The 25,834-nt window shown below is 36.7% G+C and overlaps 1 protein-coding gene across 2 annotated transcripts; it reads left to right on the forward strand.

Annotated features, from left to right (window-relative positions):
• Positions 1 to 1,424: 1,424 nt before the first annotated feature.
• Positions 1,425 to 15,044, forward strand: LOC110464072 (U11/U12 small nuclear ribonucleoprotein 48 kDa protein-like). 2 transcript variants are annotated; one of them, XM_021519101.1, is made up of 8 exons: positions 1,425 to 1,545; positions 4,142 to 4,304; positions 5,230 to 5,346; positions 5,703 to 5,772; positions 9,352 to 9,405; positions 10,032 to 10,217; positions 12,841 to 12,971; positions 13,803 to 15,044. In XM_021519101.1, exons 2-8 carry the CDS (start codon positions 4,182 to 4,184, stop codon positions 14,340 to 14,342), a joined length of 1,221 nt encoding a protein of 406 aa, XP_021374776.1. In that variant the 5' UTR covers positions 1,425 to 1,545; positions 4,142 to 4,181; the 3' UTR covers positions 14,343 to 15,044. The 2 variants fall into 2 exon arrangements, with proteins under 2 accessions (XP_021374776.1, XP_021374777.1); XM_021519102.1 differs by lacking the exon at positions 1,425 to 1,545 and adding an exon at positions 3,833 to 3,905.
• Positions 15,045 to 25,834: the final 10,790 nt, after the last annotated feature.

The following is a 25,834-nucleotide window of genomic DNA, read 5'->3' on the forward strand; positions in this document are numbered from 1 at the left end:
CATTAGAGTTTGTGTTTTATTGTTTTTCCTCGAGTTGCCGACCTTGAAAAAGGGTTTATCTATTCTCATTCTGAAAGCAGTATTCTGAATCAATAAATATCAGAGACCAACAAAAGCTACGCTCTTTTAAGGCTTTGCCACGGACTTATTCCGTGCACTTTCCGTAAACGAGAAAAATACTATGGGTACATTCGCGTTACCGGTTGAAACGGTTGAACCGGTAACGTTGAACCTGTAAAGAAAACGACAGGTACAGATCTGGACCGAGGCTGACCTCAGGAAAATTTGGCACGTTTAGGCTTCATTCGCGTATCCGGTTGAAACGGTTGAACCGGTTGAATCTGTAAAGAAAACGACAGGTACAGATTTGGACTGAGGCTGACCTCAGGAAAATTTGGTACGTGTTGATTGAGGGGTCCAGACGTACCTGACCGAAACTAAAATGCTGACTATTGCCAAATTGCGTTATTTCTTTCTTAAACAATGTCAAGTCACATGTAATTTTTAAGATACGTTATGTAATTTAGTGGACGCATGAGAGAAGGGCATAATATTCTTGATACATTGTTTTTTATTCTCCGAAAGTGTGGATTTTTAGCTCTGCTTATAGAACGGTCCAAGTGTGTTCGTTTATCGAGGAAAATTTCTGCGCCACACGTACCGTTTCAACCGGGATACGCGAAATGTAGCCTAGATTTTTTCGTTTACGGAACGGTGCCGACGGTTCCCGTTTGGTAGCAGAGTACAGTAGCGTACGGTGGCCATGGGTGATATTTTTATACAACGAATAACCCCTGTAATATAACATGTATCAAAATTTAAAAAAAAAATCAGCACTAAAATTGGCATATACATGATGAAGTGGACTATGTGGGCTTCATAATTTAACAAAAAAAAAATCGAATTTGGTTTGAGACTACAATTTTGGGCATTTACAAATCTGTGTCTACACAACAAAAGCTAGCTTTTCATGTAGTCTATTTTTGTACTCAGCACATGTGTAAATATTGTGAAAAATCCACCGGAATGACCTATGCTAAAACGTGAGTATTTCTGTTACCGAGTAGGCGATATTTAATTTCAGACAGGTTTTAAGAAAAACAATTCTACTTGCGGGGGTCAAATTCTGGGTTAAAAATCATGATTTTTTGCATATTTTGGTGTTTTTTGATGTGGTAACCATGGTTTTCAGAAGTCCCAAATCTGGGGAAATCACTTTTTGAAAAAAAAAATGTTCTTCTAAAAAACACCTATTCAAAATGTAGTTTATAAATATATATATATATGTAGGTGTGTTGTGCAGGATGAATCCGCTATCCATGTTTATCCGAGACATGCCCTTTATTTTTAGGGTCAAGCCATTTCTACTGTACTCTGCCACCTTTGCATTGCAATGTATTGGTTCTTAACTTGCTCACAGGTTTTGCCATACTGACCAATCAGAACAGGTGTTGCATGACGTTACGGAACTACACTTTCACAAGTCCCCGGATAATGGTGACTTGATAACGAAAATTAAGCGTATCGATGTATGCTGATATAGGGGTAGATATACTTATTAACATCTTAACACATGTGCATTGATACCTATGTAGAGGTTGTAATGAACTGTAAACATGTCACTCTGTACGTCTACCTCGACGCTTTTATTACAATGCCGAGGACCCTATCTGCTATGAGCGTGACCTGTTTTGACGAATAAGACCTACCTCTGTTGTGTCAGTTGGTCTTGTTCACTACCTTTATGGATTTGTTTTCGACAGCTCAGGGATTTATGGGAAAGTACACCTGTTTCCTGTCCCTGTAGTACTAAAAAAGATGAGCCCATTTATCAAGTTGGGCACAACGGTGCATATTGGTAATAATCCTGCATTAGGGCTGAAAGTGAAAATAAAAACACACGAAGTTCTTTTACACATTATGAACAAAAAAGGGGGTCATTCTCTTTCAACATAATCAAATAAAAAATACAATGAGGTACAATTGTGTACAATTGTGACTACACACTGAAGTCAATAGAGAACAAAGTCAGTGATATGGTTTGCCCTTTTCACAAAAAGTAAGACATCAGAATCGATAATATTTTGTGCACAAATGTACTTAAATGTGTTATTTATTTGATTCAGTGGACAGAATGACGCCCTTTTTTGCTCCAATTGTTTAAAAGAACTTTGTGTGTTTTTATTTCACTTCATTCCCCATTTCAGTTATAAAATTGTTACTCAAATGGCCTGGGTAACTGTTACCCATATGCGCCGTTGTGCCCAACCTGTTTAATTCATACAACACCTAAAAAATTATAAAATCATATCAAACATAAATGCAATCCCCCCTCACTCTTTAGAATATGCACACATATAATTGAAAATGACAAAACATGCACAAGTCTATTCAAATTTGTACAATGCTGTAGTCAAGCCTTTAACACCACAAAGTCAAATAACTGACCATGAAATCAAATGGCTGACCTGCCACTGGGATGTCTTAATATAATGGTCTACATGACTGGCATCCACAGCTGCAGCAAACTAGCTAGATAGCTGACTCTGTAGCTATACAGAAAGCCTCCTTAGGTACCGATTTGTGATAGCCAACTCAACAGCTATACAATACATTGGTGATATTATTCAGAGTATTTGTTCGCCATCAAAATGACTTCGAAAATTTCCTTGGATATATCATCCAAATTTGTGTTAGCCAACTCAACAGCTATACAATAACTTTTTCCTTGTGATATTATTCAGGGTATTTGTTAGCCATTGAAATGGCTATGAAGAGTTCCTTGGATATATCATCCAAATTTGTGTTAGCCAACTCAACAGCTATACAATACATTGGTGATATTATTCAGGGTATTTGTTCGCCATTGCTATGAAAATTTCCGTGGATATATCATCCAAGTTTGTGTTAGCCAACTCAACAGCTATACAATACATTGGTGATATTATTCAGAGTATTTGTTAGCCATTGAAATGGCTATGAAAATTTCCTTGGATATATAACCCAATTTTGTGTTAGCTAACTTAACAGCTATACATGTACAGTACATGATTAATAATATGGAGAGCAACTAGTTGCCATTGAAATGGCTATGAAAATATCATTGTATACAGTATGTATGGGGAAATTATTAGTTAACTAATTGGCTACATAAACATGGGGTGAATATATATGTAGCCAATTAAGTTGCAATGAAATGTTGCTACTACATATGGTAGCAGAGTACAGTAGAAATGGCTTGATCCTTAAAATACAGGGCATGTCTCAGATAAACATGGATAGTGGATTCATCCTGCACAACACACCTACATATATATATTTATAAACTACATTTTGAATACATTTTTTTTAAAAGAATGATTTTTTTTTTCAAAAAGTGATTTCCCCAGATTTGGGACTTGTGAAAACCATGGTTACCACATAAAAAAAAGCCAAAAAATGCAAAAAAAATGCAAAAAAACATGATTTTAACCCAAAATTTGACCCACGCAAGTAGTAATTTTTTTCTTAAGCCCTGTCTTAAGTTGAATATCACCTACTCGGTAACAGAAATACTCACGTTTTAGCATAGGTCGTTCAACTGTATTTTTCACAATATTTACCCATGTGCTGAGTACAAAAATAGACTACATGAAAAGCTAGCTTTTGTTGTGTAGACACAGATTTGCAAATGGCCAAAAATGTAGCCTCAAACCAAATTCGAGTTTTTTCCCCTTTTAAATGTGAAGCCCACATAGTCCACTTCATCATGTATATGCCAATTTTAGTGCTGATTTAAAAAAATAAAATGGATACGGTACATGTAATATTACATGGGTTATTCATTGTACAAAAATATCACCCATGGCCACCGTACGCTACTGTACACTGCTAACTATATACAGTAGTCAACAATAGCTACATTGGTAAACTCTTCTATAAATAGCTATCTTATCCTACTCTTCTATAAATAGCTATCTTATCCTACTCTTCTATAAATAGCTATCTTATCCTACTCTTCTATAAATAGTTATCTTATCCTATTACAAATAACCCGTTTTTAACCGATCTTTCTGACGCCTCTGAAGTAATGTTCAGTAGAAGTGGAGTTGAAGTAATGACAAACATGCACTTACCATATCATGCATTTTTTTTTAAATAGATGAAAAACATTTGGTTAAGTACTGCCTGACAACTTACGGATGGATGCTGCTACGAAGAAAGACTCATTTATAAGTGAGCTGAAAGAGTTTGTCGATGTCTGTCAAGATAACCTCAACAATGTCCTCCACAGGATAGGATGGACACCAGACAATATTTTGGAGGTATACAAGATTTAAATAAAAATGTTGAATTTATCTCTTTCTACCGACCCACTAAAAAGTAGCCTGCTCCAATACTTTCATTGCTAGAAAATGATATATAAATCATATTACTTTTCATCTGCAAATATTGTTTCGTTATTTGTGCATGTATCAGGAGCAGAGAAATGGACAGCCAGACCGGGGTTAGAACCAGTACCCTCCGAATTCTAGATGGATGCTCAAACCAATTAAGCTACCTGGTCGCCGGCTATGGACCAAGTTCAGTTCCATTACAATGCATATGTACCATTCGAATGAGCAATAGGGGGAAGAAAACAAACAAACTAATGCACATATATATAAACATTAGCATTTTCCCCTCTTTCGCGATAGGCACAGGTCTGTGATTTGAGCTTTATATAGTTTTAATTTCTGACTTAATCTCCTTTTGAGATTTTTTTGATGTAGACAATCATAATTGTGCACTGGAGTTGGTGTGCACTTAATTTCACTTAATATTTTCATTCTCAAAAGTCCAGGGATTATGCTTACTTACACTCTCTACACCTCTGAGGAATGTGTCATGACAAAATTGAAGGCACAAAGTTTTCGATTTGAGTGAAAACTGACCAATAACTAGGATAATACCTGTCCTTGAAAGATTACAAAGGAGCAATACGCGACTTCGAAGCCTGCCAATTTTACAGTTATGCTAATGTGCAAATCTTTTGATGTACATCAAAAGAAAACTACATAGTCTTATTTTGTCGTCTACAAGGTGGTGCATACAGAGCATTTTGATTGTTGGTAACATATTTATTCCTGGGATGCAGAGAGAATAAATGAGCATACCCCTCGAGTTCAGGGATGTCCATACACGAATGTGTAATTAATTTATCTCTACCACTGTGCAGATGAAAATGTTGACTATATTTGTTGTGCTCAGCATGAAGATCGAGGTCTATGTCCACACGACAGTAACCATGTGATGCCTGCCACTAGTCTGGAGAAGCATGCTGCCATCTGTCCCCTCCTGAAGAAAGGTTACAACAAAGAGGAAGCAGTAAGTACCCTTTACACTATGACAAAGATCGTCATTGTGCCATATAAACACTGATGTAACAGAAGTCATTATTTGTTCATACCTCTGTAAGGTGTCGAACCCAGGACCTCTGGTTTACTATTCTTACACTCTACAGAATGAGGTAAAGAGCAGTTCTCTCCAGCCAAGTCAGCAGGAAGCAGACAGTGTTTTACCAGGGTGAAACTGACCATTTAACGAAGATAGCTATAGGCTCTACGTTATTGAGCATCTGTAAACATGTTAAATATTAGATTTTAAGTATGGCCTAGAAATGCACTCACAAAATTAATGTTGCCACATTACAAATGCTTTTATTTCGAAAATGATTGTTTTAGACACAGCAACAACAAAGTAACAGATATTTCTATGAAGGACTGGAAGCCAGGGTGCCAACTGTGAACATTGGTTAGTACATGTATGTGCTTTAATTAGTTAGTATGTGTGTATTAATTAGTAAGTATGTGAATATTAATAAGTTAGTATGTATATTAATTGGTTAGTATGTGCATTCATTGGAAAGTATGTGCATTAATTAGTTAGTATGTATATTAATTGATGAGTATGTGTAATAATTGGTTAATATGTTTATTAATTGATAAGTATGTGCATTAATTGATTAGTATGTGTATTAATTGGTTAGTATGTGTATTAATTGGTTAATATATTTATTAATTGATTAGTATGTGCATTAATTGATTAGTATGTGTATTAATTGGTTAGTATGTGTATTAATTGGTTAGTATGCGTATTAATTGGTTAGTATGTGTATTAATTGGTTAGTATGTGTATTAATTAAGTGTGCGATAACTATGTATCTGTATTAAACATCTAGGTAACAAAGCCCCATGGAGTATTAGTACAGGATAACAAAGCCCCATGGAGTATTAGTACAGGGTTACAAAGCCCCATGGAGTATAAGTACAGGGTCACAAAGCCCCATGGAGTATTAGTACAGGGTCACAAAGCCCCATGGAGTATTAGTACAGGGTCACAAAGCCCCATGGAGTATAAGTACAGGGTCACAAAGCCCCATGGAGTATAAGTACAGGGTCACAAAGCCCCATGGAGTATAAGTACAGGGTCACAAAGCCCCATGGAGTATAAGTACAGGGTCACAAAGCCCCATGGAGTATAAGTACAGGGTCACAAAGCCCCATGGAGTATAAGTACAGGGTCACAAAGCCCCATGGAGTATAAGTACAGGGTCACAAAGCCCCATGGAGTATAAGTACAGGGTCACAAAGCCCCATGGAGTATAAGTACAGGGTCACAAAGCCCCATGGAGTATAAGTACAGGGTCACAAAGCCCCATGGAGTATAAGTACAGGGTCACAAAGCCCCATGGAGTATAAGTACAGGGTCACAAAGCCCCATGGAGTATAAGTACAGGGTCACAAAGCCCCATGGAGTATAAGTACAGGGTCACAAAGCCCCATGGAGTATAAGTACAGGGTCACAAAGCCCCATGGAGTATAAGTACAGGGTCACAAAGCCCCATGGAGTATAAGTACAGGGTCACAAAGCCCCATGGAGTATAAGTACAGGGTCACAAAGCCCCATGGAGTATAAGTACAGGGTCACAAAGCCCCATGGAGTATAAGTACAGGGTCACAAAGCCCCATGGAGTATAAGTACAGGGTCACAAAGCCCCATGGAGTATAAGTACAGGGTCACAAAGCCCCATGGAGTATAAGTACAGGGTCACAAAGCCCCATGGAGTATAAGTACAGGGTCACAAAGCCCCATGGAGTATAAGTACAGGGTCACAAAGCCCCATGGAGTATAAGTACAGGGTCACAAAGCCCCATGGAGTATAAGTACAGGGTCACAAAGCCCCATGGAGTATAAGTACAGGGTCACAAAGCCCCATGGAGTATAAGTACAGGGTCACAAAGCCCCATGGAGTATAAGTACAGGGTCACAAAGCCCCATGGAGTATAAGTACAGGGTCACAAAGCCCCATGGAGTATAAGTACAGGGTCACAAAGCCCCATGGAGTATAAGTACAGGGTCACAAAGCCCCATGGAGTATAAGTACAGGGTCACAAAGCCCCATGGAGTATAAGTACAGGGTCACAAAGCCCCATGGAGTATAAGTACAGGGTCACAAAGCCCCATGGAGTATAAGTACAGGGTCACAAAGCCCCATGGAGTATAAGTACAGGGTCACAAAGCCCCATGGAGTATAAGTACAGGGTCACAAAGCCCCATGGAGTATAAGTACAGGGTCACAAAGCCCCATGGATTATTAGTACAGGGTCACAAAGCCCCATGTAGTATAAGTACAGGGTCACAAAGCCCCATGGAGTATAAGTACAGGGTCACAAAGCCCCATGGAGTATAAGTACAGGGTCACAAAGCCCCATGGAGTATAAGTACAGGGTCACAAAGCCCCATGGAGTATAAGTACAGGGTCACAAAGCCCCATGGAGTATAAGTACAGGGTCACAAAGCCCCATGGAGTATAAGTACAGGGTCACAAAGCCCCATGGAGTATAAGTACAGGGTCACAAAGCCCCATGGAGTATAAGTACAGGGTCACAAAGCCCCATGGAGTATAAGTACAGGGTCACAAAGCCCCATGGAGTATAAGTACAGGGTCACAAAGCCCCATGGAGTATAAGTACAGGGTCACAAAGCCCCATGGAGTATAAGTACAGGGTCACAAAGCCCCATGGAGTATAAGTACAGGGTCACAAAGCCCCATGGAGTATAAGTACAGGGTCACAAAGCCCCATGGAGTATAAGTACAGGGTCACAAAGCCCCATGGAGTATAAGTACAGGGTCACAAAGCCCCATGGAGTATAAGTACAGGGTCACAAAGCCCCATGGAGTATAAGTACAGGGTCACAAAGCCCCATGGAGTATAAGTACAGGGTCACAAAGCCCCATGGAGTATAAGTACAGGGTCACAAAGCCCCATGGAGTATAAGTACAGGGTCACAAAGCCCCATGGAGTATAAGTACAGGGTCACAAAGCCCCATGGAGTATAAGTACAGGGTCACAAAGCCCCATGGAGTATAAGTACAGGGTCACAAAGCCCCATGGAGTATAAGTACAGGGTCACAAAGCCCCATGGAGTATAAGTACAGGGTCACAAAGCCCCATGGAGTATAAGTACAGGGTCACAAAGCCCCATGGAGTATAAGTACAGGGTCACAAAGCCCCATGGAGTATAAGTACAGGGTCACAAAGCCCCATGGAGTATAAGTACAGGGTCACAAAGCCCCATGGAGTATAAGTACAGGGTAACAAAGTCCCATGGAGTATAAGTACAGGTTATAACATTCCTTTTATACAGTTAAGTTCTAAAGGTGGTGTAAACATAACTTTGGTTGTACTCAACATTCCTGTAACAATTATACCTGTAGCAGGGCCTTGATAATCCAGCAACCTTCATTCCCTGTAAAAGTGATGGGAATGTGAGGTTGCTTGAATTCTGAGACCACAGGTACTAGCCTTGTCTGTCATCACACCCATAGTATTATACCGTAAACGTTTATATTATGGTTGTATGACAGACAAGGCTAGTACCTGTGCTGAGACAATATTCTGTAGAAAATGGCTGATCTATTTCCCAGAACAATGGGACAACAGAATAATAGAGGCGTTCCAATGAGACTTGACTTCAGTCTCAACATTCTGACCTAAATACTGTACATCAACATGATTCCAGTTCCCAGATAGATATATTTTCCTAGATATCAATGTCCAGATAGCCAGCTTTCCAGAAAAATTGCTATCAATATTAACATAGGTACCAGAGTACATGTATCTCAAATGTACAGGATGACACAGGTTGGGAGTAAATGTGAAAGATTTCTAGACTCTTCACTATATTACCTATAACTTTTTTAGTAAATCTACATACACGAATGAACCATTAATAAACAATACGCCATCATGTTTTTTTCCTGATCACTATTCCAAGGACATGTTCACAATAAATGAAGGTCAAAGTTGATTTGTTGTTCAATTTCAGATCAGGAGACGGTAAACAAGATTCTTTGGGACCACCATGTGAAGAACCGATCAAGTAAGAAATACATGTACATAGAAAAGTCCTAATTTTTACGTTATCATTATTCTCAGAATCCAGGATAATCTGAACCAAGATTATCCGAAGCCATTTATATGTCTCTCATTGGGTTTGGATAATGGCTACTTTCTCAAATTGTTATTTGTCACAATATTTTGCTCACAATACATCCTGTATCGCTAGTACCATAATCGTTCAGGTTATTATTACCTTCACATAGGAAAAAGTAGGGACAGGCAATTAATAAAAACAATAGTATGTTATACATTTTTTAAAAAGGGTCTGGTAGAATTAGGATTTGGTTAAAAGATGAGCAGTAATTTCAACATAAAGAGCTTAGCAGAAATATCACCACAAATATAGATTGAAAGAGAGATTTTATTTTGCTAAAAAAAATATTGTGTACATTCGTGAAAATGTTACCATAAAATTTCAGATGTGGAAGAAATAGAAATTACCGGCAAATGATTTGTAGTTTTCCCAAAGAATTTAACATCAGATTACTTTAAAGCTATTTCTTTTTTGTTGTGATGTCCAGGCAATATTGGGGTCACTTTATGTTTCATAAAAAGGCAAGATGTTTATAGTAAACATTCAAAAGTCACCATTGTGTTTTGTTGTAGTATTTTACGGTCAGAAAGATGATTGTTTGACCAGAGATGACCAAGAGGTACAGCTGACCGCTGCAGAAAAAGCTGCCATTTATGAGTTTGTTGTGTCAAAAGCAAAGGAGGAGCGGGAGTTCACACCTCTTGAAGATGAATTCCTCACCATGAATCTCGAGGAATTTGTCAAGAAAAAAATATCAGGTATTCTAAGAATCTTTAATACCTTATTAAAACTGTTTATATGACAAGAAGGATAACGATAATGACATACAGGAATTCCTTCATTGGTCATCGTCATTCATACAAATGGTTTACTTTTAAAAGCTCTTGAAGGACTGCTTTGTTGTATGTGAAACTTTCTACACATACCAATTGTTATCAAATACCTGCTCAGTGAATTTTCTTCCTTAATTTTACAGCAAAAAACATACAGGAATTCCTTCATTGGTCATCGTCATCCATACAAATGGTTTACTTTTAAAAGCTCTTGAAGGACTGCTTTGTTGTATGTGAAACTTTCTACACATACCAATTGTTATCAAATACCTGCTCAGTGATTTTTCTTCCTTAATTTTACAACAGTCTGTCCATGCAAAAGAACAATATTGAAATATTTGTATTGAAATTCAGAAGATTTTCCCTTTATTTAGGGAAAAATAAAACTTTTTTTTGTGAGGGAAAGCAGTCTGTATTAGACAATTATAATCACTGGCTCATGTCTGATTTAGAACCAAATCTAAAAAGCAACATGGGACTCCTTTACTTCCATGGAATTCTTGTTTTAATAATACTGGGTATGTACTGTTCTATAAAAGTAACCGGGTAGATCAACGGTGAGGAGTGCAACCTTGTTTAGATATTAACAATTCATAAAAACATCTTGTTTCATTCTATTTTTAGCTCACCTGGTCCGAAGTCGTTTGTACGTCAACAATTTCTTCAAACAACTTCTTCTTAACTACTGATTCAAATTTAACTAAATTTGACTGGAAGCATCACTAGGTGGTGGGGATTCAAAATTCTACAAATGGTAGGGTTAACCCCCCAGGGGGCTAAGGGGCAGGGCCAAAAGGGGACAATTTGGCTATATTGCTATAAATGACTTCTTCTGTAGAACTGTGCAATGGATATCAATCATATTTGGTCAGAAGCATTCATGGGAGGCGGGGTTTCAAAATTGTACAAATGGTGGGGCCGACCCCCAAGGGTGCTGAGGGTTGGGCCAAAAAGGGTTATTTGGCTATATTGCTTTAGGCAACTTCTTCTCTATAACTAAAAGATGGACATCAACCATATTTGACCGGAAGCATCCCTAGGTGGTGGGGATTCAAAATTGTACAAATGATGGGGCTGAACCCCCAGGGGGCTGAAGGGCAGGGACAAAAGGGGTCAATTTGGCTATATTGCTTTAAGCGACTTCTTCTCTACAACTAAAAGATGGAAATCAACCATATTTGACTGGAAGAATCCCTAGGTAGTGGGGATTCGAAATTGTACAAATGGTGGGGCTTAAACCCCAGGGGGCTAAGGGGCAGGGCCAAAAGGGGTCAATTTGGATATTTTGCTTTAAGCGACTTCTCCTCTGGACCTTAGAGATGGATATCAACCATATTTTCCTGGCAACATCCCTAGATAGTGGGGATTGAAAATTGTACAAATGGTGGGGCTGACGGGCGGGGCAAAAAGGGGTCAATTTGGCTATATTGCTTTAAGCGACTTCTCCTCTGGAACTAAGAGATGAATGTCAACCATATTTTACTGGAAGCATCCCTAGGTAGTTGGGATTCAAAATTGTACAAATGGTGGGGCTGACCCTCCAGGGGGTTGAGGGGTGTGGCCAAAAGGGGGCAATTTGGCTATATTGCTATAAATTATTTCTTCTGTATAACTATGCACTGGATATCAATCAAATTTGGTCGGAAGCATTCATAGGTGGCAAGGATTCAAAATTGTACAAGTAGTGGGGCTGACCCTCTGGACTAAAGGATTGGGCCAAAAATAGTTTATTGCTTGGAAATGGTTGAGATCTCCACCCTATAACCATATATACAATTGCTGAGTATAAAGAGAAGAATGCACATATGCTTCCAGGTTTACCCAGGGGTCTGGCCCCACCCTTGGAGTCTTAACCCCTGGGTCATAACTTTGAAACGGTTAAGATCCCCACCCCAAAACTATATGTTCAATTGTTGGGCATAAAGAGACGAATGCAGTCATGATATTAGAATTGACCCCGGGGTCTGCCCCACCCTCAACCTCAGAGTCATAACTTTGAAACAGTTGAGATTGTCACCTCAAAACTGTATTTACAAATACTGGGCATAAAGAGAAAAATGCAGTCATGATATTATAAGTGATCCTTGGGTCTGGCCACAACCCTAGGGACCTAGTTTCTGAATCACACCTTGAAACAGTTGAGATCCCCACCCCATAACCATACATAAAATTGCTGGGCATGAAAAATCTAATACAGATATGATACAAGGTTTTGACCTTTTGGTCTGGCTCATTCCCTTGGATCTTATTTGGAGAATAGTTTGCCATGATTACTTTTGATATCCAGGTGAGCGATATAGGCCTTCTGGGCCTCTTGTATTGAATAAATATTCATTGTCTACTCACTAAATTCCACGTTCGATCTAAAAATGCAGATTTTGTGACAAGGATATATTTGTGATTTTTTTCTCATCTAACATTGACCTTGGTCTATTTTATGTTTAAAATTAATGCTATGATTGGAATGGAGGAAGAAGCAATACTCTATTTTCAATCTCAGTTCAACTGAAAGAAACTTGTTTAAAGTAAGCCATTGACATATGAACAGGAAAGGATGGAGCCAATGACAGTAAACCCGCCAACTACCTGGAATACATCAAATCTGAAAGGGACTACAAACGCCGCCGACAAACGTACCGAGCCAAGAATGTCTACACCACAAAGAAATCCTATACTGAGGTAGGAGCATTTCATTTCAGCTTTTGTACATTTTACTCCTTTTACCGGTACTAAAATTTACAGTGCTAATGACAATCATTTTATTTAGTTTGACGATTTAAAAAAGATGAGTTTTGAGAATGCTTCCTTTTATTCCAGTCTAAAACACATTTCACCCCAACTCTCCGTGACGTAACATTTCATTCCCACTTTCCGTGACATAACATTTCAGTCCCACTCTCCGTGACGTAACATTTCAGTCCCACTCTCTGTGACGTAACTTTTCAGTCCCACTCTCTGTGACGTAACATTTCAGTCCCACTCTCCGTGACGTAACATTTCAGTCCCACTCTCCGTGACGTAACATTTCACTTACAATGACTCAGACGTAACATTCCACTCATATTGTCTCAGATAACAAATATATATTGTTTTTAATTATCCTAGATGTCTTAATAAAATCTTCTCCTTTTTTTTTGTAAACAGTCCCAGAAGAATTTTTTTAATGATAATTTAACATCTAATTCAAAAGACCTTGAAGACAGTTGAACTTTTCCAATTCAAAGGCTGGAATAGTTCATTATGAAATTTCAGGGGTGAATGAGTTAACTTCAAAACCATGTTTTCCAATTCTTTATGGATGATTTGTTCACTAAACTACTGTTATATATGAACAGGCAAAACTTACTGAAACTCCTGAGAAATGTTAGTTATTTCAACACTTTAATGGCAGTTTTCTTTCCTGAATGTATAATTGAAGAGTATAGTGACATGCTTGATCTTCATTTTTGCATGATACAAATCTCTAATATTTTGTAATTTTATAGCTGTTGATTTGTTAATAATTTACAGGTTATCAGAGATGTAATAGAAAACCAGACAGATCTTTTTGCATCCTTCATGAGTCTAGAAGACAAGGGGAGCACAGGACAGGAACATGGTGAAGACGTTTCAGGAGCAGGAAGCTTGGATCGGACAAAGGATAGTGCTGATCTTGCATCTGAAGAAATATTTATGGACAGAAGGAAAAGTTATTCATCATCTAGAGGTAGATCTAGGGAGAGAAGTAGTGACAAGACTAAGGAATGGCATTCCAGATCAAGAGATCAAGAGAGTCGCAGATCAAGAAATTTGTATCATGTTTCCCAAAGATCTGTAGAAAGAAGTGGCTTAGAGTACAGTAGGGAAAGAGGTGGAGACCAGCCTCTGGAAAGGGACAGTTTGGGAGAGATTGCCAGAGAGGAGAGACAAGAAAGGGGAAAAAGAAGGTCAAGGTCATTGTCAGAGAGCAGTGACAGTGAATACAGTAAAAAGCACAAAAAACATCACAAAAAACATAAACACAAACACAAGCATAAAAAACATAAATCAGTCAAAATAGATCACAGTTAAAGTAGCTAAAAGTCAAAGTCAAAATATGTCACTGTCAAACCAAAAATAGGTCAATCATAAGTCAAAATAGGTCACAGTTAAGTAGGTCAAAGTCAAAATCATAATAGGTCACAAAGTCAAAGTCAAAATAGGTCACAGTTAAGTTGAAATAAGTCAGTAGACCAGTTGGATAAGATCAGTCAAAGTAGACCAGTTAAAACCGGTCAATGTCAAAGGAGACAACATGCTATGTAATCCTTGTGTTGTTACTCTCTCCTGGCCTCCTTACAAATAGTGTATTGCACTGGGTGCTCTTCATTTCAAGATGAAACTGCTGATCGATTGAAGAGCTACCTCTATCAGGTATCTTGGATCTGGCTTTCAGTGTTTTATCACTACAGCAGATGTTTGCTGTCAATAGATCTCATTAACAGTCAATGGACAACTCGAAAACTACATTCTTCATATACACTTCTGGCATTCCACATATCAATGTGTAGGTTGTCTTTCTGGTACCTTTATTCAGGAGTTGACAAATATGCTCAGTTTTCTTTAAAAGCTAGATCCTATTCCGTTTTATTTTATTGTTCTGATCTTCCATATAGCATGATGAAAATTGTTACAGTCGTAGCATTTCTTTAAAATTTCAGCTCTCTTTTGACTTACCTTTGTTAGGAATTGGAGCTTTCCATATATGCTCTGTTTTCTTCAGCAATACCAAGCCTTGTCTAAGTGTGATCTAGGATATCAGAAATACCATGCCTTGTCTAAGTGTGAGCTAGGATATCAGCCATACCAAGCCTTGTCAAAGTTTGATCTAGGATATCAGCAATGCCAAGCCTTGTCTAAGGGTGATCTAGAATAACAGCAATACCAAGCCTTGTCTTAGTGTGATGTAGGATCTCAGCAATACCAAGCTTTGTCTAAGTGTGATCTAAGATAAAAGCAATACCAAGCCTTCCCTAAGTGTGATCTAGGCTAACAGCAATACCAAGCCTTCCCTAAGTGTGATCTAGGATATCAGCAATACCAAGCCTTGTCTAAGTGTGATCTAGGATAACAGCAATACCAAGCCTTGTCTAAGTGTGATCTATTCAGCAATACCAAGCCTTGTCTAAGTGTGATCTAGGATATCAGCAATACCAAGCCTTGTCTAAGTGTGATCTAGGATATCAGCAATACCAAGCCTTGTCTAAGTGTGATCTAGGATATCAGCAATACCAAGCCTTGTCTAAGTGTGATCTAGGATATATAGTGAGACAACAGTTTAGTGCAGATATTACATACAGAACATGCAAAAAATGAGGCTAAGAAAATACTGATAAGCCAGCCCTCCGGGCACACTGCCAGGCGTTGAAGGACCATACCGACCTTTGACATATCACAAGTTAGCCGACCATTGCCTACAATATTGTTCAGCCATTACATCCCTTTTTCTTGACAAATGCAGGTGACTTATCTACTTTGGAGGGATTCTTGTTTAAAAGAGATGTACCGCCTCGGAGAGATCCTAGTTTTACCTAGAGATGTATCACCTTGAAGAGATTCTATTTAAGTAGAGACCTATCCACTTCAGACGGATTCTAGTTGAAGTAGAGACCTATCCACTTCACACAGATTCTAGTTGAAGTAGAGACCTATCCACTTCACACGGATTCTAGTTGAAGTAGAGAAGTGACGGTTAGCATGCCATGAATGTTAATGCGTTTTCCATAGATTGAAATGAAATCTAACTGTTGTGGTAAAATCAATGTCTCCAACAGATATTGCGATCCCATTAAAGAAACACAATAAAACAAATTAATTGTACATATTTTTTTATTTTATTTATTGACATTTTTGGCATTTAATATTTAATTCTTCCCATTCCACATACATAAAATATATGACCAGTAATGTGGGTTAGATAAAGGCAATATACAAAGCATTATGACTTGGTGCTATTGGCCGATGTTAGGTTCAAATAAAAATAATATAGCAGCAATATTGACAGCAAGCAATAATAATTAATAGGTCTGAAATGATATGTAAATTATGAATTTTCAAAGGACTAAAGCTAAGATATAAATTTGAAGCTTATAATAGTATAAATTTCTGAAATATTAGTTTTGAAATTCATTTCAGTTATATAAAGGTTTATGGAAATAGATTTGTGTTGTGAATTATCTCTTTGTTTTAAATGTGTTTCTTACCACTAAAAGGTGAACAGAAGAAAACGCTTTAACCATCCTTCTCAAAACCTAATTAACAAATTGAGAAATGTCTACATCTTCAACTGTTCTGCCAAAAGCTGAAAGGTCAAGCTGAAGTTAATCATGATGAATTTCATGTTTGAACAAATGGTTATAACGTAAGAGTATATGTGCCCATGACTTGACAATTCTGACAGGATGTCACCCCGTGTAGATTGAACAAAAGGACTCCATACAACAGGGACCACATACATGTATGTATCTCTTTAGCTTACAAATATATACTAAGGTAGTTTAAATATCAAATATTTTCCAAGTATTGAATTTAGTTTGAACAAAACTGTTTTAGGTTTTAGAACCCAAAAAACACCACTTTGATTTTATACTTTATTAGGGGTAATGTTAATTATATAATTATTTACTTGGTCTTAATGGTCTGTTAAAACAATTGAAGGTCATACAGGGCCACACATCGTAGGAAAAACTTGTTTAAGAATCCTGATACAAATGTCAACATTAGCACCATCTTGACATGCCTGTTTTTGAAGCAACAAAAAAAATCTACTTCCACAAGCACCGACAAAGTCTGAAACAATTTGCCTGTCTATCTGCTTCATTTTATTGGGTCCTGCTCTTCTAAAATAGATTTCGCAAATTTGATAAATCTTAATTTCTTGCATCTTAAATATATCTTCCACAACTCCACCAGTTTCAGCCTATTTAAGTTGAGTGTTAACCAGGAAGGTCTGTAAATTCATCAAGACCATTAGTTTTTACATGGCACTCTGCATTTTCTTTCTCCAGTGGTATTTGTTATATCACTCTATGCAGTACAAATCTATACTGTGTGGCACCTACCTATCACAAATTCTTCGTTGTTTTTTTTAAAGTCAAAAACAGAATAATGTTTCTATTCGTTTGTAACAGTTATAAACAACACCTACAACATATCTAAAACATTATGATACTTTGTATCTTAACAATCATTGCACCTTATGTTATTGATAACACTTTTTCAGCATTCCTACATTACCTGCCCCTCCCAGAACAGATATATGCCAGAATCATCAAGGGAGGTAATTCGGATATTTTTTCTCTCTGGTTAATAGGACAAGAGTCAGAGAGGCAAGAGGCTTGCCATTACTGACGAAATAGAATGAAAACAGTTGTGATCACAAATGTTTGGTGAGAAAATAGTCTGGATGGTTGTTCTACCTAGTGTCATTAAATACCTCTATTTTATCATTTTCACCATAAAAGTTTGTAAAAATGTAATAAATATATCTGAACTTCCACAAGTTCTTAGTTGACTTCAAAATTGACCACATGTATTAGATATTAAGACTTCTTATTCTAATTATATGCAAAAAGCGATTTAAACATACATATTTCTGTTCTGAGCAGTATTTGATGCATATACAATGTAATAATATATATAAATACATTTTCCTGCAGGAACTGTCATAGTGTAAAATGCTCCAAGGAGGACTGAGTCATAGGAGCAATACTAGACTAGCACTGTTACTGAAGGGAAAGAATTCATGATACAGCTAATGACAGCTTTCATTTCGTTTGTTCTGAACAGAGAACAAATAGGAACAAGAGGCCCAGAGGGCCTGTATCGCTCACCTGGAAATATTAGCAAAATTGAAGTGATAATAGCCAGATGTTACTGGAAGTGTACATGTATTACATGGTTAGTCAGGAGCTATTCCTCTATATCCCTTATTGGGCCACGCCTCTCTGCCCAAAGGGGGGAGAGACCCACAGTTTATACAAAATTGGTTACCCCTACACCCAAGGGTGCTTCATCAATTTTTTTTAATAAAAATCCTGTCATTTCTATAGAAGGATTTTGAAGAATTTGCTATGTTTCCGCTATTGGGCCCCAACCCTCAGGCCCCAAGGGGTTCAAACCCACAATGTATACAAAACTGATTAACCTTCCGAATAGGATGCTACTGTTCAAATTTGGTCAAAATTCCTTCATTCAAACAGAAGAAGAATATTAAAGCTTTTCCTCTATATCCCCTATTGGGCCCCGCCCCTCTAGCACCAGGGGAGCCACATCCACCGTTTATACAAAATTGAGTCTCCTTGGCCAAAGGATGCTCCAGACCAAATTTAGTCAAAAGCTACTGGGCCATTTAGGACTAGTAGCGTTTTAAAGGAAAAGTTAACGGATGGACGACGGAGGCTGCAGTATGGCATAAGCTCACCATGGTCCTTCAGACCAGGTGAGCTTACAAAACGAATGTTTTAAAATTTGATATGTTTTTACTATTAAACAAAACATACATTTTTTCTCAAACTAACAAAAAAAGTTGGGGTAAACAAATTTTGTTTTCAATGACGTCATTAAATTGTGAAGTCATAATATAGTACCTGGTTCAGAGAAATGTACCTCACAAAACAAAACACAGTAGTACAGTGATGGGAAACCACACTGTTGTCGTCATAGCTATAGTCGACAACAAACATATTCACTGTGAACGAGTAAAGTTTATTGAGAGATAATATAGTTAATAATATAATAAGAAACATCACCTTTAATTTGAAACCGAGACAAGGGAGAAACCTTTAGAATGTCAAAAGATAGTTTAAATGTCACATAGCAAAGGCCCAATATAGCAGCTGTACTGTTGTATATCTACAATGATCGGATCTAGAGAAGAAAAGATGTTTCTGAATGACAGTAGAGAAGCTGTTATAACTATATACTTTATAAGGAATTCAAACACCAGAGATATACTTTAAATCTATATATATAAAATATATATACTGTTGTGTTAATTACCAAGTTGAATCAAGAGCTTAATACTGCTTCGGATGCATTTTAACTCATTCACCCCTGACATTATATAATGAACTACCCACACCTCTGAATTGGAAGGGTTTAAATGTGTCTTCAGGGGTGAATGAGTCAAACAAGGTATTTTGTCAGTTATTTTCATTTTGCCAATTCAATTTATCGTTGTATGAAGCACAAGTGCAAAAATGAGTTGTACATGAAAGTTAATTAATATTATACAAGATATTTACCAATACATGGGAACAAACTAGTTTCAGATTTTCACAAATGTATCAAAATTATCAGTAACAGCAACAAGACTGACAAAAATACAAGCATTTGATCTATTTGTATATATTAATATGTTGAAACAGAAATAAGAAGAACAAATCACAATCTTGAACAAGTACTTCTTAAAAAAGAATGTTTTTTAAACTACAGTGTAAATGGAAATTTAAAAAAACCGGCAGTAAAATAGAAATATTTTAAAATCATTTCACAAGAATTCATTATTGGTACAAATGATAGGAATTCTGGGAAGGAAATAAAGCATATTAACTACGAACGTTACATAAATATAATGTAATGCTGTTTCAGGGTTGTATATCCCTGAACTACATGCAAACCACATGTTTTGATTAATAAATCGGGTGAGATTTATAAATTTGATTTAGTTACGAGTAACCTCACATGTGAAGAGAATTTTAATGCAAACATGTACCAGTACATTGAACTTCACCCCATTTTCTTCTTTGTGTAGCATTATAGCTTATATGATTTATACATTTATAATACGTGACAAGTGGATTTTGTAGTGGATGGTATTTTCAGATGACATTAATGTCCTAGGAGACAAATCCCTCCTCACGCGAGATAATATCGATGAAGATATCACTTTTGGATTGACCGTACAGTTCCACGAACCATATAATAGACCAGTACAGACCATCTGACACAGAATCACATTTTCTTGATACCTATCTGTAAAACAATTACATCTGACTGCCTTAGATTAATGATAATTATATTATATTTTAAAAATATATCGTTTATAAGTTTCTTAAAAACCAAAACATTAACTTGCAAAACACTAATTTTTGAATGACGTTTCAACATCCTTACTTAAATGCAAATAGTTTTGAATGTGAAGAAATATTACTTTTTACATTCAATAATTGTGGTCTAATCATCGAGCTTGATTCATTGCTCGCCTGTTATTAAATGGTGCTGGCAAAATCTTGAGAGACTATGGAAGTCATATTGGATTTTTTCATCTCTTTGTACAACCTTGTATTAGACAGCCTGCCACTACTGTAACCAGCAGGCCAAATATTGACTCCAGGTATTGTGGTACAGATTTTGAAACACATTTGAATCCTGTGAAATTTAATGAGGATTAAACTCATTCACTGGGATAGGTTTTCACGAACCCTAATGCCTGGTGGTTCAAAGAGTCAGTTGAAGATTTTAGCAGTCATTATCAATATTTTTGGCTTTGTAGTAACATATTTGACCTCTGTGACCTTGAATTTATGTTCAGGTCATAGTTTTAAACAAGTTTATGATAGCCCTTATCCTGTGCGTGCTATACAAAAATACAAAGACTCAAGGCTTTGCTGTTCTTGAGAAGAAGTTTTTAAAGTTTTTGACACTTCCGAACCCTGTGGCCTGCACATCAAGTGAAATAATGAAACAAACTTGATAACCCTAACCTTGCAAGACATATATTTGTCAAATATTCATATTCATAGTTTTTGAAAGAAATAATTTGACAACAGAAGGACAAGGAGAACAAATGCCACACCAAGGCTTATGACCACAGGCACTTCATGCCAGATGGGCTCAAAACTTACATAATGTCGTAGTCAAAGTGCTCATTCTGTGGCAAGTAGAATAAGAAGCTTCACTTCACAATTTTGAAATTAATGCCGCTTGAGTGAGGAAAAAAGAATGCTATTCATTCCATGCTCTAAAGACTGGTATACTTGACCTTTGATTTCTGATTCTACTTGACCGCCAAACATTTAGCACTTATGAGTTAAACCAGGCACACACATCAACACTATGTAATCAAGCGTCCTTATACGATGTCCTAAGTACACCTGCCATAAACAAAACGTTCTGTATGAGTCAAGGCTGAGGTAGTTAAAATGCTAAAACATGAATCAAGTAGTATGCTGGTACGGGCATCTTACAGCAAAAAGAAATTTGTGTATGAAACCAGACATCAGGTTCAAGCCTTGCACCATTTTGAAATGGAAACTCTGATGCCAAATCTAATGTGTAAGTATGAACCAGGTGAGCAGGTACCACAACCTGACCCTGGACTGACTTGCACATACAATTTAAAACTGAAATGTCAATTTTCAAATTCAGTTGAGTCATTAAACCAACGACCCGCGATCTTAAAAGGTAGTTTATTAAGAAATGTCATCATCCCGTGCTGGAGTTATGTGAAATGTGTTAAATAGGGTGTATCGAGATTCCTCCGCCTCCACACTCACTCTCAATTCTCTCATCAAATACGCTTCCAAAATTCTCATACATCTAAAAGAATCACACACTCATATGACTGACTTATGCTCTCTCTGATTCTCTTGAAACACTTCAATAGTTATATATACAAAGTAGAGCATATTTACACCAATAACAAGGAATACAACACAGGTTGTGGAACACAACGCGTGTCATACAAACTCACACTACAACGCTGGTTGCTACGGTTTGGCACGTTGACATAGGAGTAGAAATCAAAATTTACTGGCTTCTTAAAGGACGAGAACAAATGTCGCTCCTTAAAATATCTGTTTTAAGTACATACCCACATTACCACATACAATATTCAGGGATTAGAATCTTCTACTTGGGGAAAGTCAGACTAATTCCTTCAACGCTTTTGCTGCTTCAGAAAAAGTATAATTAAAATTAACCAACACCTTGATATTATACTCCTTCTATCTCTGCCAATTCACTTTACTGCCATCATATTTCGGTAACAAATCTTTCTTTATAACTTTTCTATACACCTCCCTTGATATATTGTCAAACTGCCTGGACACACAAAAAGTGTATATGCTATATTACAAATAGAATAGTATACACATGCATGTTTTTAGGTGTCTAGTATCTGTGGCCCCCTCTTTATAAAGCCAAAATGTCGATCAACAAAAATTGTCAGTCAAAATTTCAATCAACAAAAAGTGTCAGTATAACAGGGTCTTTGTTTTCAGAAGAATTGTAATGCTACATATGTATCTAATACATCCGTTTTAACTGTTTCAAATATGACTAATTGATTCATGGTATTGAACTTAAACACAACAATATCTAACAACGTCCATTGCATTCAAAAGGTTGACATTTTTGTACAATGAGACAGGGAGGTGGCTCTATTTTTTAGTGGTGAACTGACCAGTAAACCTATTCCAGTAATTGGAGTGTATCAATTTTTCAATAGTTGTTAGCTGAAACACTATTAACTCTGAACCCTGAGGACCTCCTGTAAATTTACTAAATTTGGTGAAATACATATTTCTGCGAGAGTCAACTATGTTTTTAAACATCTTGTTAATATTTTTATCTGACACAATTTAAAACACTGGCTGTTTCTTGATAAAATCAAATTCCCTTGAAATCCTTTCGCCTGAAGAACAATCACAAAAATACATATTCACTCAAGTTAATAGATTTACAGTTTCGCTATTTCTAAATTTTGAAGCATTTAAGAATATGTCATTATTTTTTCATCCTGTAATCCATGAAAAAAATCTACTTTATGAACAAGTTCATACTTATAGGAAAAAAATGAATGAAAAAATATTTGCACGATACATATATATTTCGATACTCCATCATCGCCTTGCTCTTCCCTTTGTCCGCAAATGGCTGCTACATAAAAACAAAACTGGTATCGGAGTTGGTTATATTAAATATGAACATTAAGTAATAGTTTTTATCACATTTCTAACTAATGTAGAGTAAACTCCTCCAATAAAATGTGTAACAAGTACCTTGTAACAGAACTTAAACTTCTACTGAAATAATACACATATATGTACAATAAATGATGTGAAATGTAGATATTTTGTTATTGATTGCTTGTCCTCCTGTTATACTTGTTCTTTATATGGCTGGTAACATTAGTCTTCCATCATAAATACAGTACAAATACTTGTTCAAAACACATTCACAGAGATTTTTACATATATTAGTTTGATAAACCTTAAGTTTTGCCTTCAAGCAAAGTGTATTTTACACACTTAGTTTAGTAACTTGTTTCCTGAATCATGAAATCCTGAAAATCACATAATGAACGACTTAAAAATGCAATAGTTTTTTTGTGACAGTGGCCAAAATAAAGTGATATAAAGCAAAAATGATATCAAAACAAGTGATAATAAAAGAATTGGATTATATAACGGTGCATCAAGAAAACATGACAATAACCGAAAAGTGACATTGAGCGACGTGATATTAAGTGAAATGTAGTGTACTGACATATTTTGCGTCACAATTCAAGTACTTAATTCATCTCTGGTGACAAAGGCCAGTCCAGACGGTAATTGTCCTAAAGCTGCTCAGCCACTGACTAGTGAAAATGTCTCCTCATGGCTCGGGTTACCAAATCTACAGTTCTCAACAGTTACTCTTTATATTTTATTTCCTGATGCGTTGCTTAAGAGAGGTTGTTGATAATTTGGCATGCTAAATTGCAATTTTCTTGCTATATTATATTAATTGACCATCAGACCATAACCATTTTATTTTACACGGTTGACCTTGAAATGACAGAAAATCTGTGAGTAGGGCTGTCTCTGATTGAACAAAAACAGTATACCTGCACTTTGGAAAAGAATACTTTTACACTTTTTGTTTGTACACTGTATGTAATTTTCTGTGTATCGTGTGATTTACCGTAAAACCCTGTGTAATTTGCACAGGTACTTTATAGGGCTAAAAATACTGAAAAAAGCTTCTACTCATGAGTTTTGTGCATCAATTTCGCCCCTCAAAAACGAGGTCCAGAATGCCCGAATAATTGACCTCTGACACGAAACTTTGACACAAACATCTACTTTCTGATATCATTTATCAATTAAATGTGGTATTTGTTTATAAATATAATAAGATCTTTATGCAGATGAATATCAATGTTTGTTTTCTTTGAAGTACGTCATAACTAGTTATCACTGTGTCAACAAAAATTTACTCCCAAAAGAAAAAAAGAGTTGTGTTTTTTAAGTTTTAAGTCGTTCAGCATATGTATTGTTAGGATTTTATCTAGAATCACAACCAGGTCTAAACAAGTGGCCCAATGGGCCTGCATCGCTCACCTGGTATTAATCCCTCACTTGTAATCTTAAAAGTGGACTAAAATACAGTTACAGGCAAAATATCAGTGTTTCATTAATAAGAACCTATTAAAAGATTTAAACATATGACACCTGTGACCTTGAATGTCGAACAAGGACATTATAATATTAGGTTGAACAGAGTTTATAGTCTTCCAACCCAGAATGCTTCTGGAAAAATATCATTACCCTGGACCTTTTGGTTATACAGAACAAATCATTTTAAGATTTAAACATATATTGACCACTGTGACCTTGAATATGGGCGAAGGTCATTCACTTGGTAGTCCTTCATCCCAGCATGTTAATGGCCAAATATCATCACCCTTGGCCTTTTGCTTATTGAGAAGAAGTCATTCAATGGTTTTAAACATATTTGAGCCCTGTGACATTAAAATATATATGTCAAGGTAATTCATTTGAACTTGGTAGTCCTTCATCTCAGCATGTTCTGGCATTATCCTAGGCCTCTTGGTTATTCAGAAGAAGTTGTTTAAAGGTTAAGAACATATTTGACCCTGTGACCTTGAAAAAAGATGAAGGTCATTCATTTGAACAAACTTTATAGCACTTCATCCCAGCATGTTACTAGCCAAATATCATCACCCTAGGCCTATTGGTTATTCAGAAGAAGTTGTTTAAAAGATTTTAACATATTTGACCCCTGTGACCTTGGATATAAGTCAATTTCATTTATTTGAACAAACTTGGTTGCCCTTCATCCCAACATGTTACTGGCCAAATATCATCACCCTAGGCCTATTGGTTATTCAGAAGAAGTTGTTTAAATGTTTAAAACACATTTGCCTTTTGTGACCTTGAATATAAGGCAAGGTCATTTATTTGAACAAACTTGGTAGCCCTTCATCCCAGCATATAACTGCCCAAATATCATCACCCTAAGCCTCTTGGTTATTCAGAATAAGTCGTTTAAAGGTTTTAAAGATATTTGACCCCTGTGACCTTGGATATAAGTCAAGTTCATTTATTTGAACAAACTTGGTTGCCCTTCATCCCAGCATGTTACTGGCCAAATATCATCACCCTAGGCCTCTCGGTTATTCAGAAGAAGTTGTTTAAAAGATTTTAACATATTTGACCCCTGTGACCTTGAATATAAGGCAAGGTCATTTATTTGAACAAACTTGGAAGCCCTTCATCCAAGCATGTTACTGGCCA

The sequence above is a fragment of the Mizuhopecten yessoensis genome, unplaced genomic scaffold (assembly GCF_002113885.1).
Source record: "Mizuhopecten yessoensis strain PY_sf001 unplaced genomic scaffold, ASM211388v2 scaffold10955, whole genome shotgun sequence".
Taxonomy (NCBI): domain Eukaryota; kingdom Metazoa; phylum Mollusca; class Bivalvia; order Pectinida; family Pectinidae; genus Mizuhopecten; species Mizuhopecten yessoensis.

Bases quoted from the DNA above. Each gene is read 5' to 3' on its own strand.
- LOC110464072 (XM_021519101.1), top strand. From the start codon at position 4,182: ATGGATGCTGCTACGAAGAAAGACTCATTTATAAGTGAGCTGAAAGAG. The intron at 5,773-9,351 runs GTTAGTACATGT...GTTCAATTTCAG, and splicing joins GGTGCCAACTGTGAACATTG to ATCAGGAGACGGTAAACAAG. The intron at 12,972-13,802 runs GTAGGAGCATTT...AATAATTTACAG, and splicing joins CAAAGAAATCCTATACTGAG to GTTATCAGAGATGTAATAGA.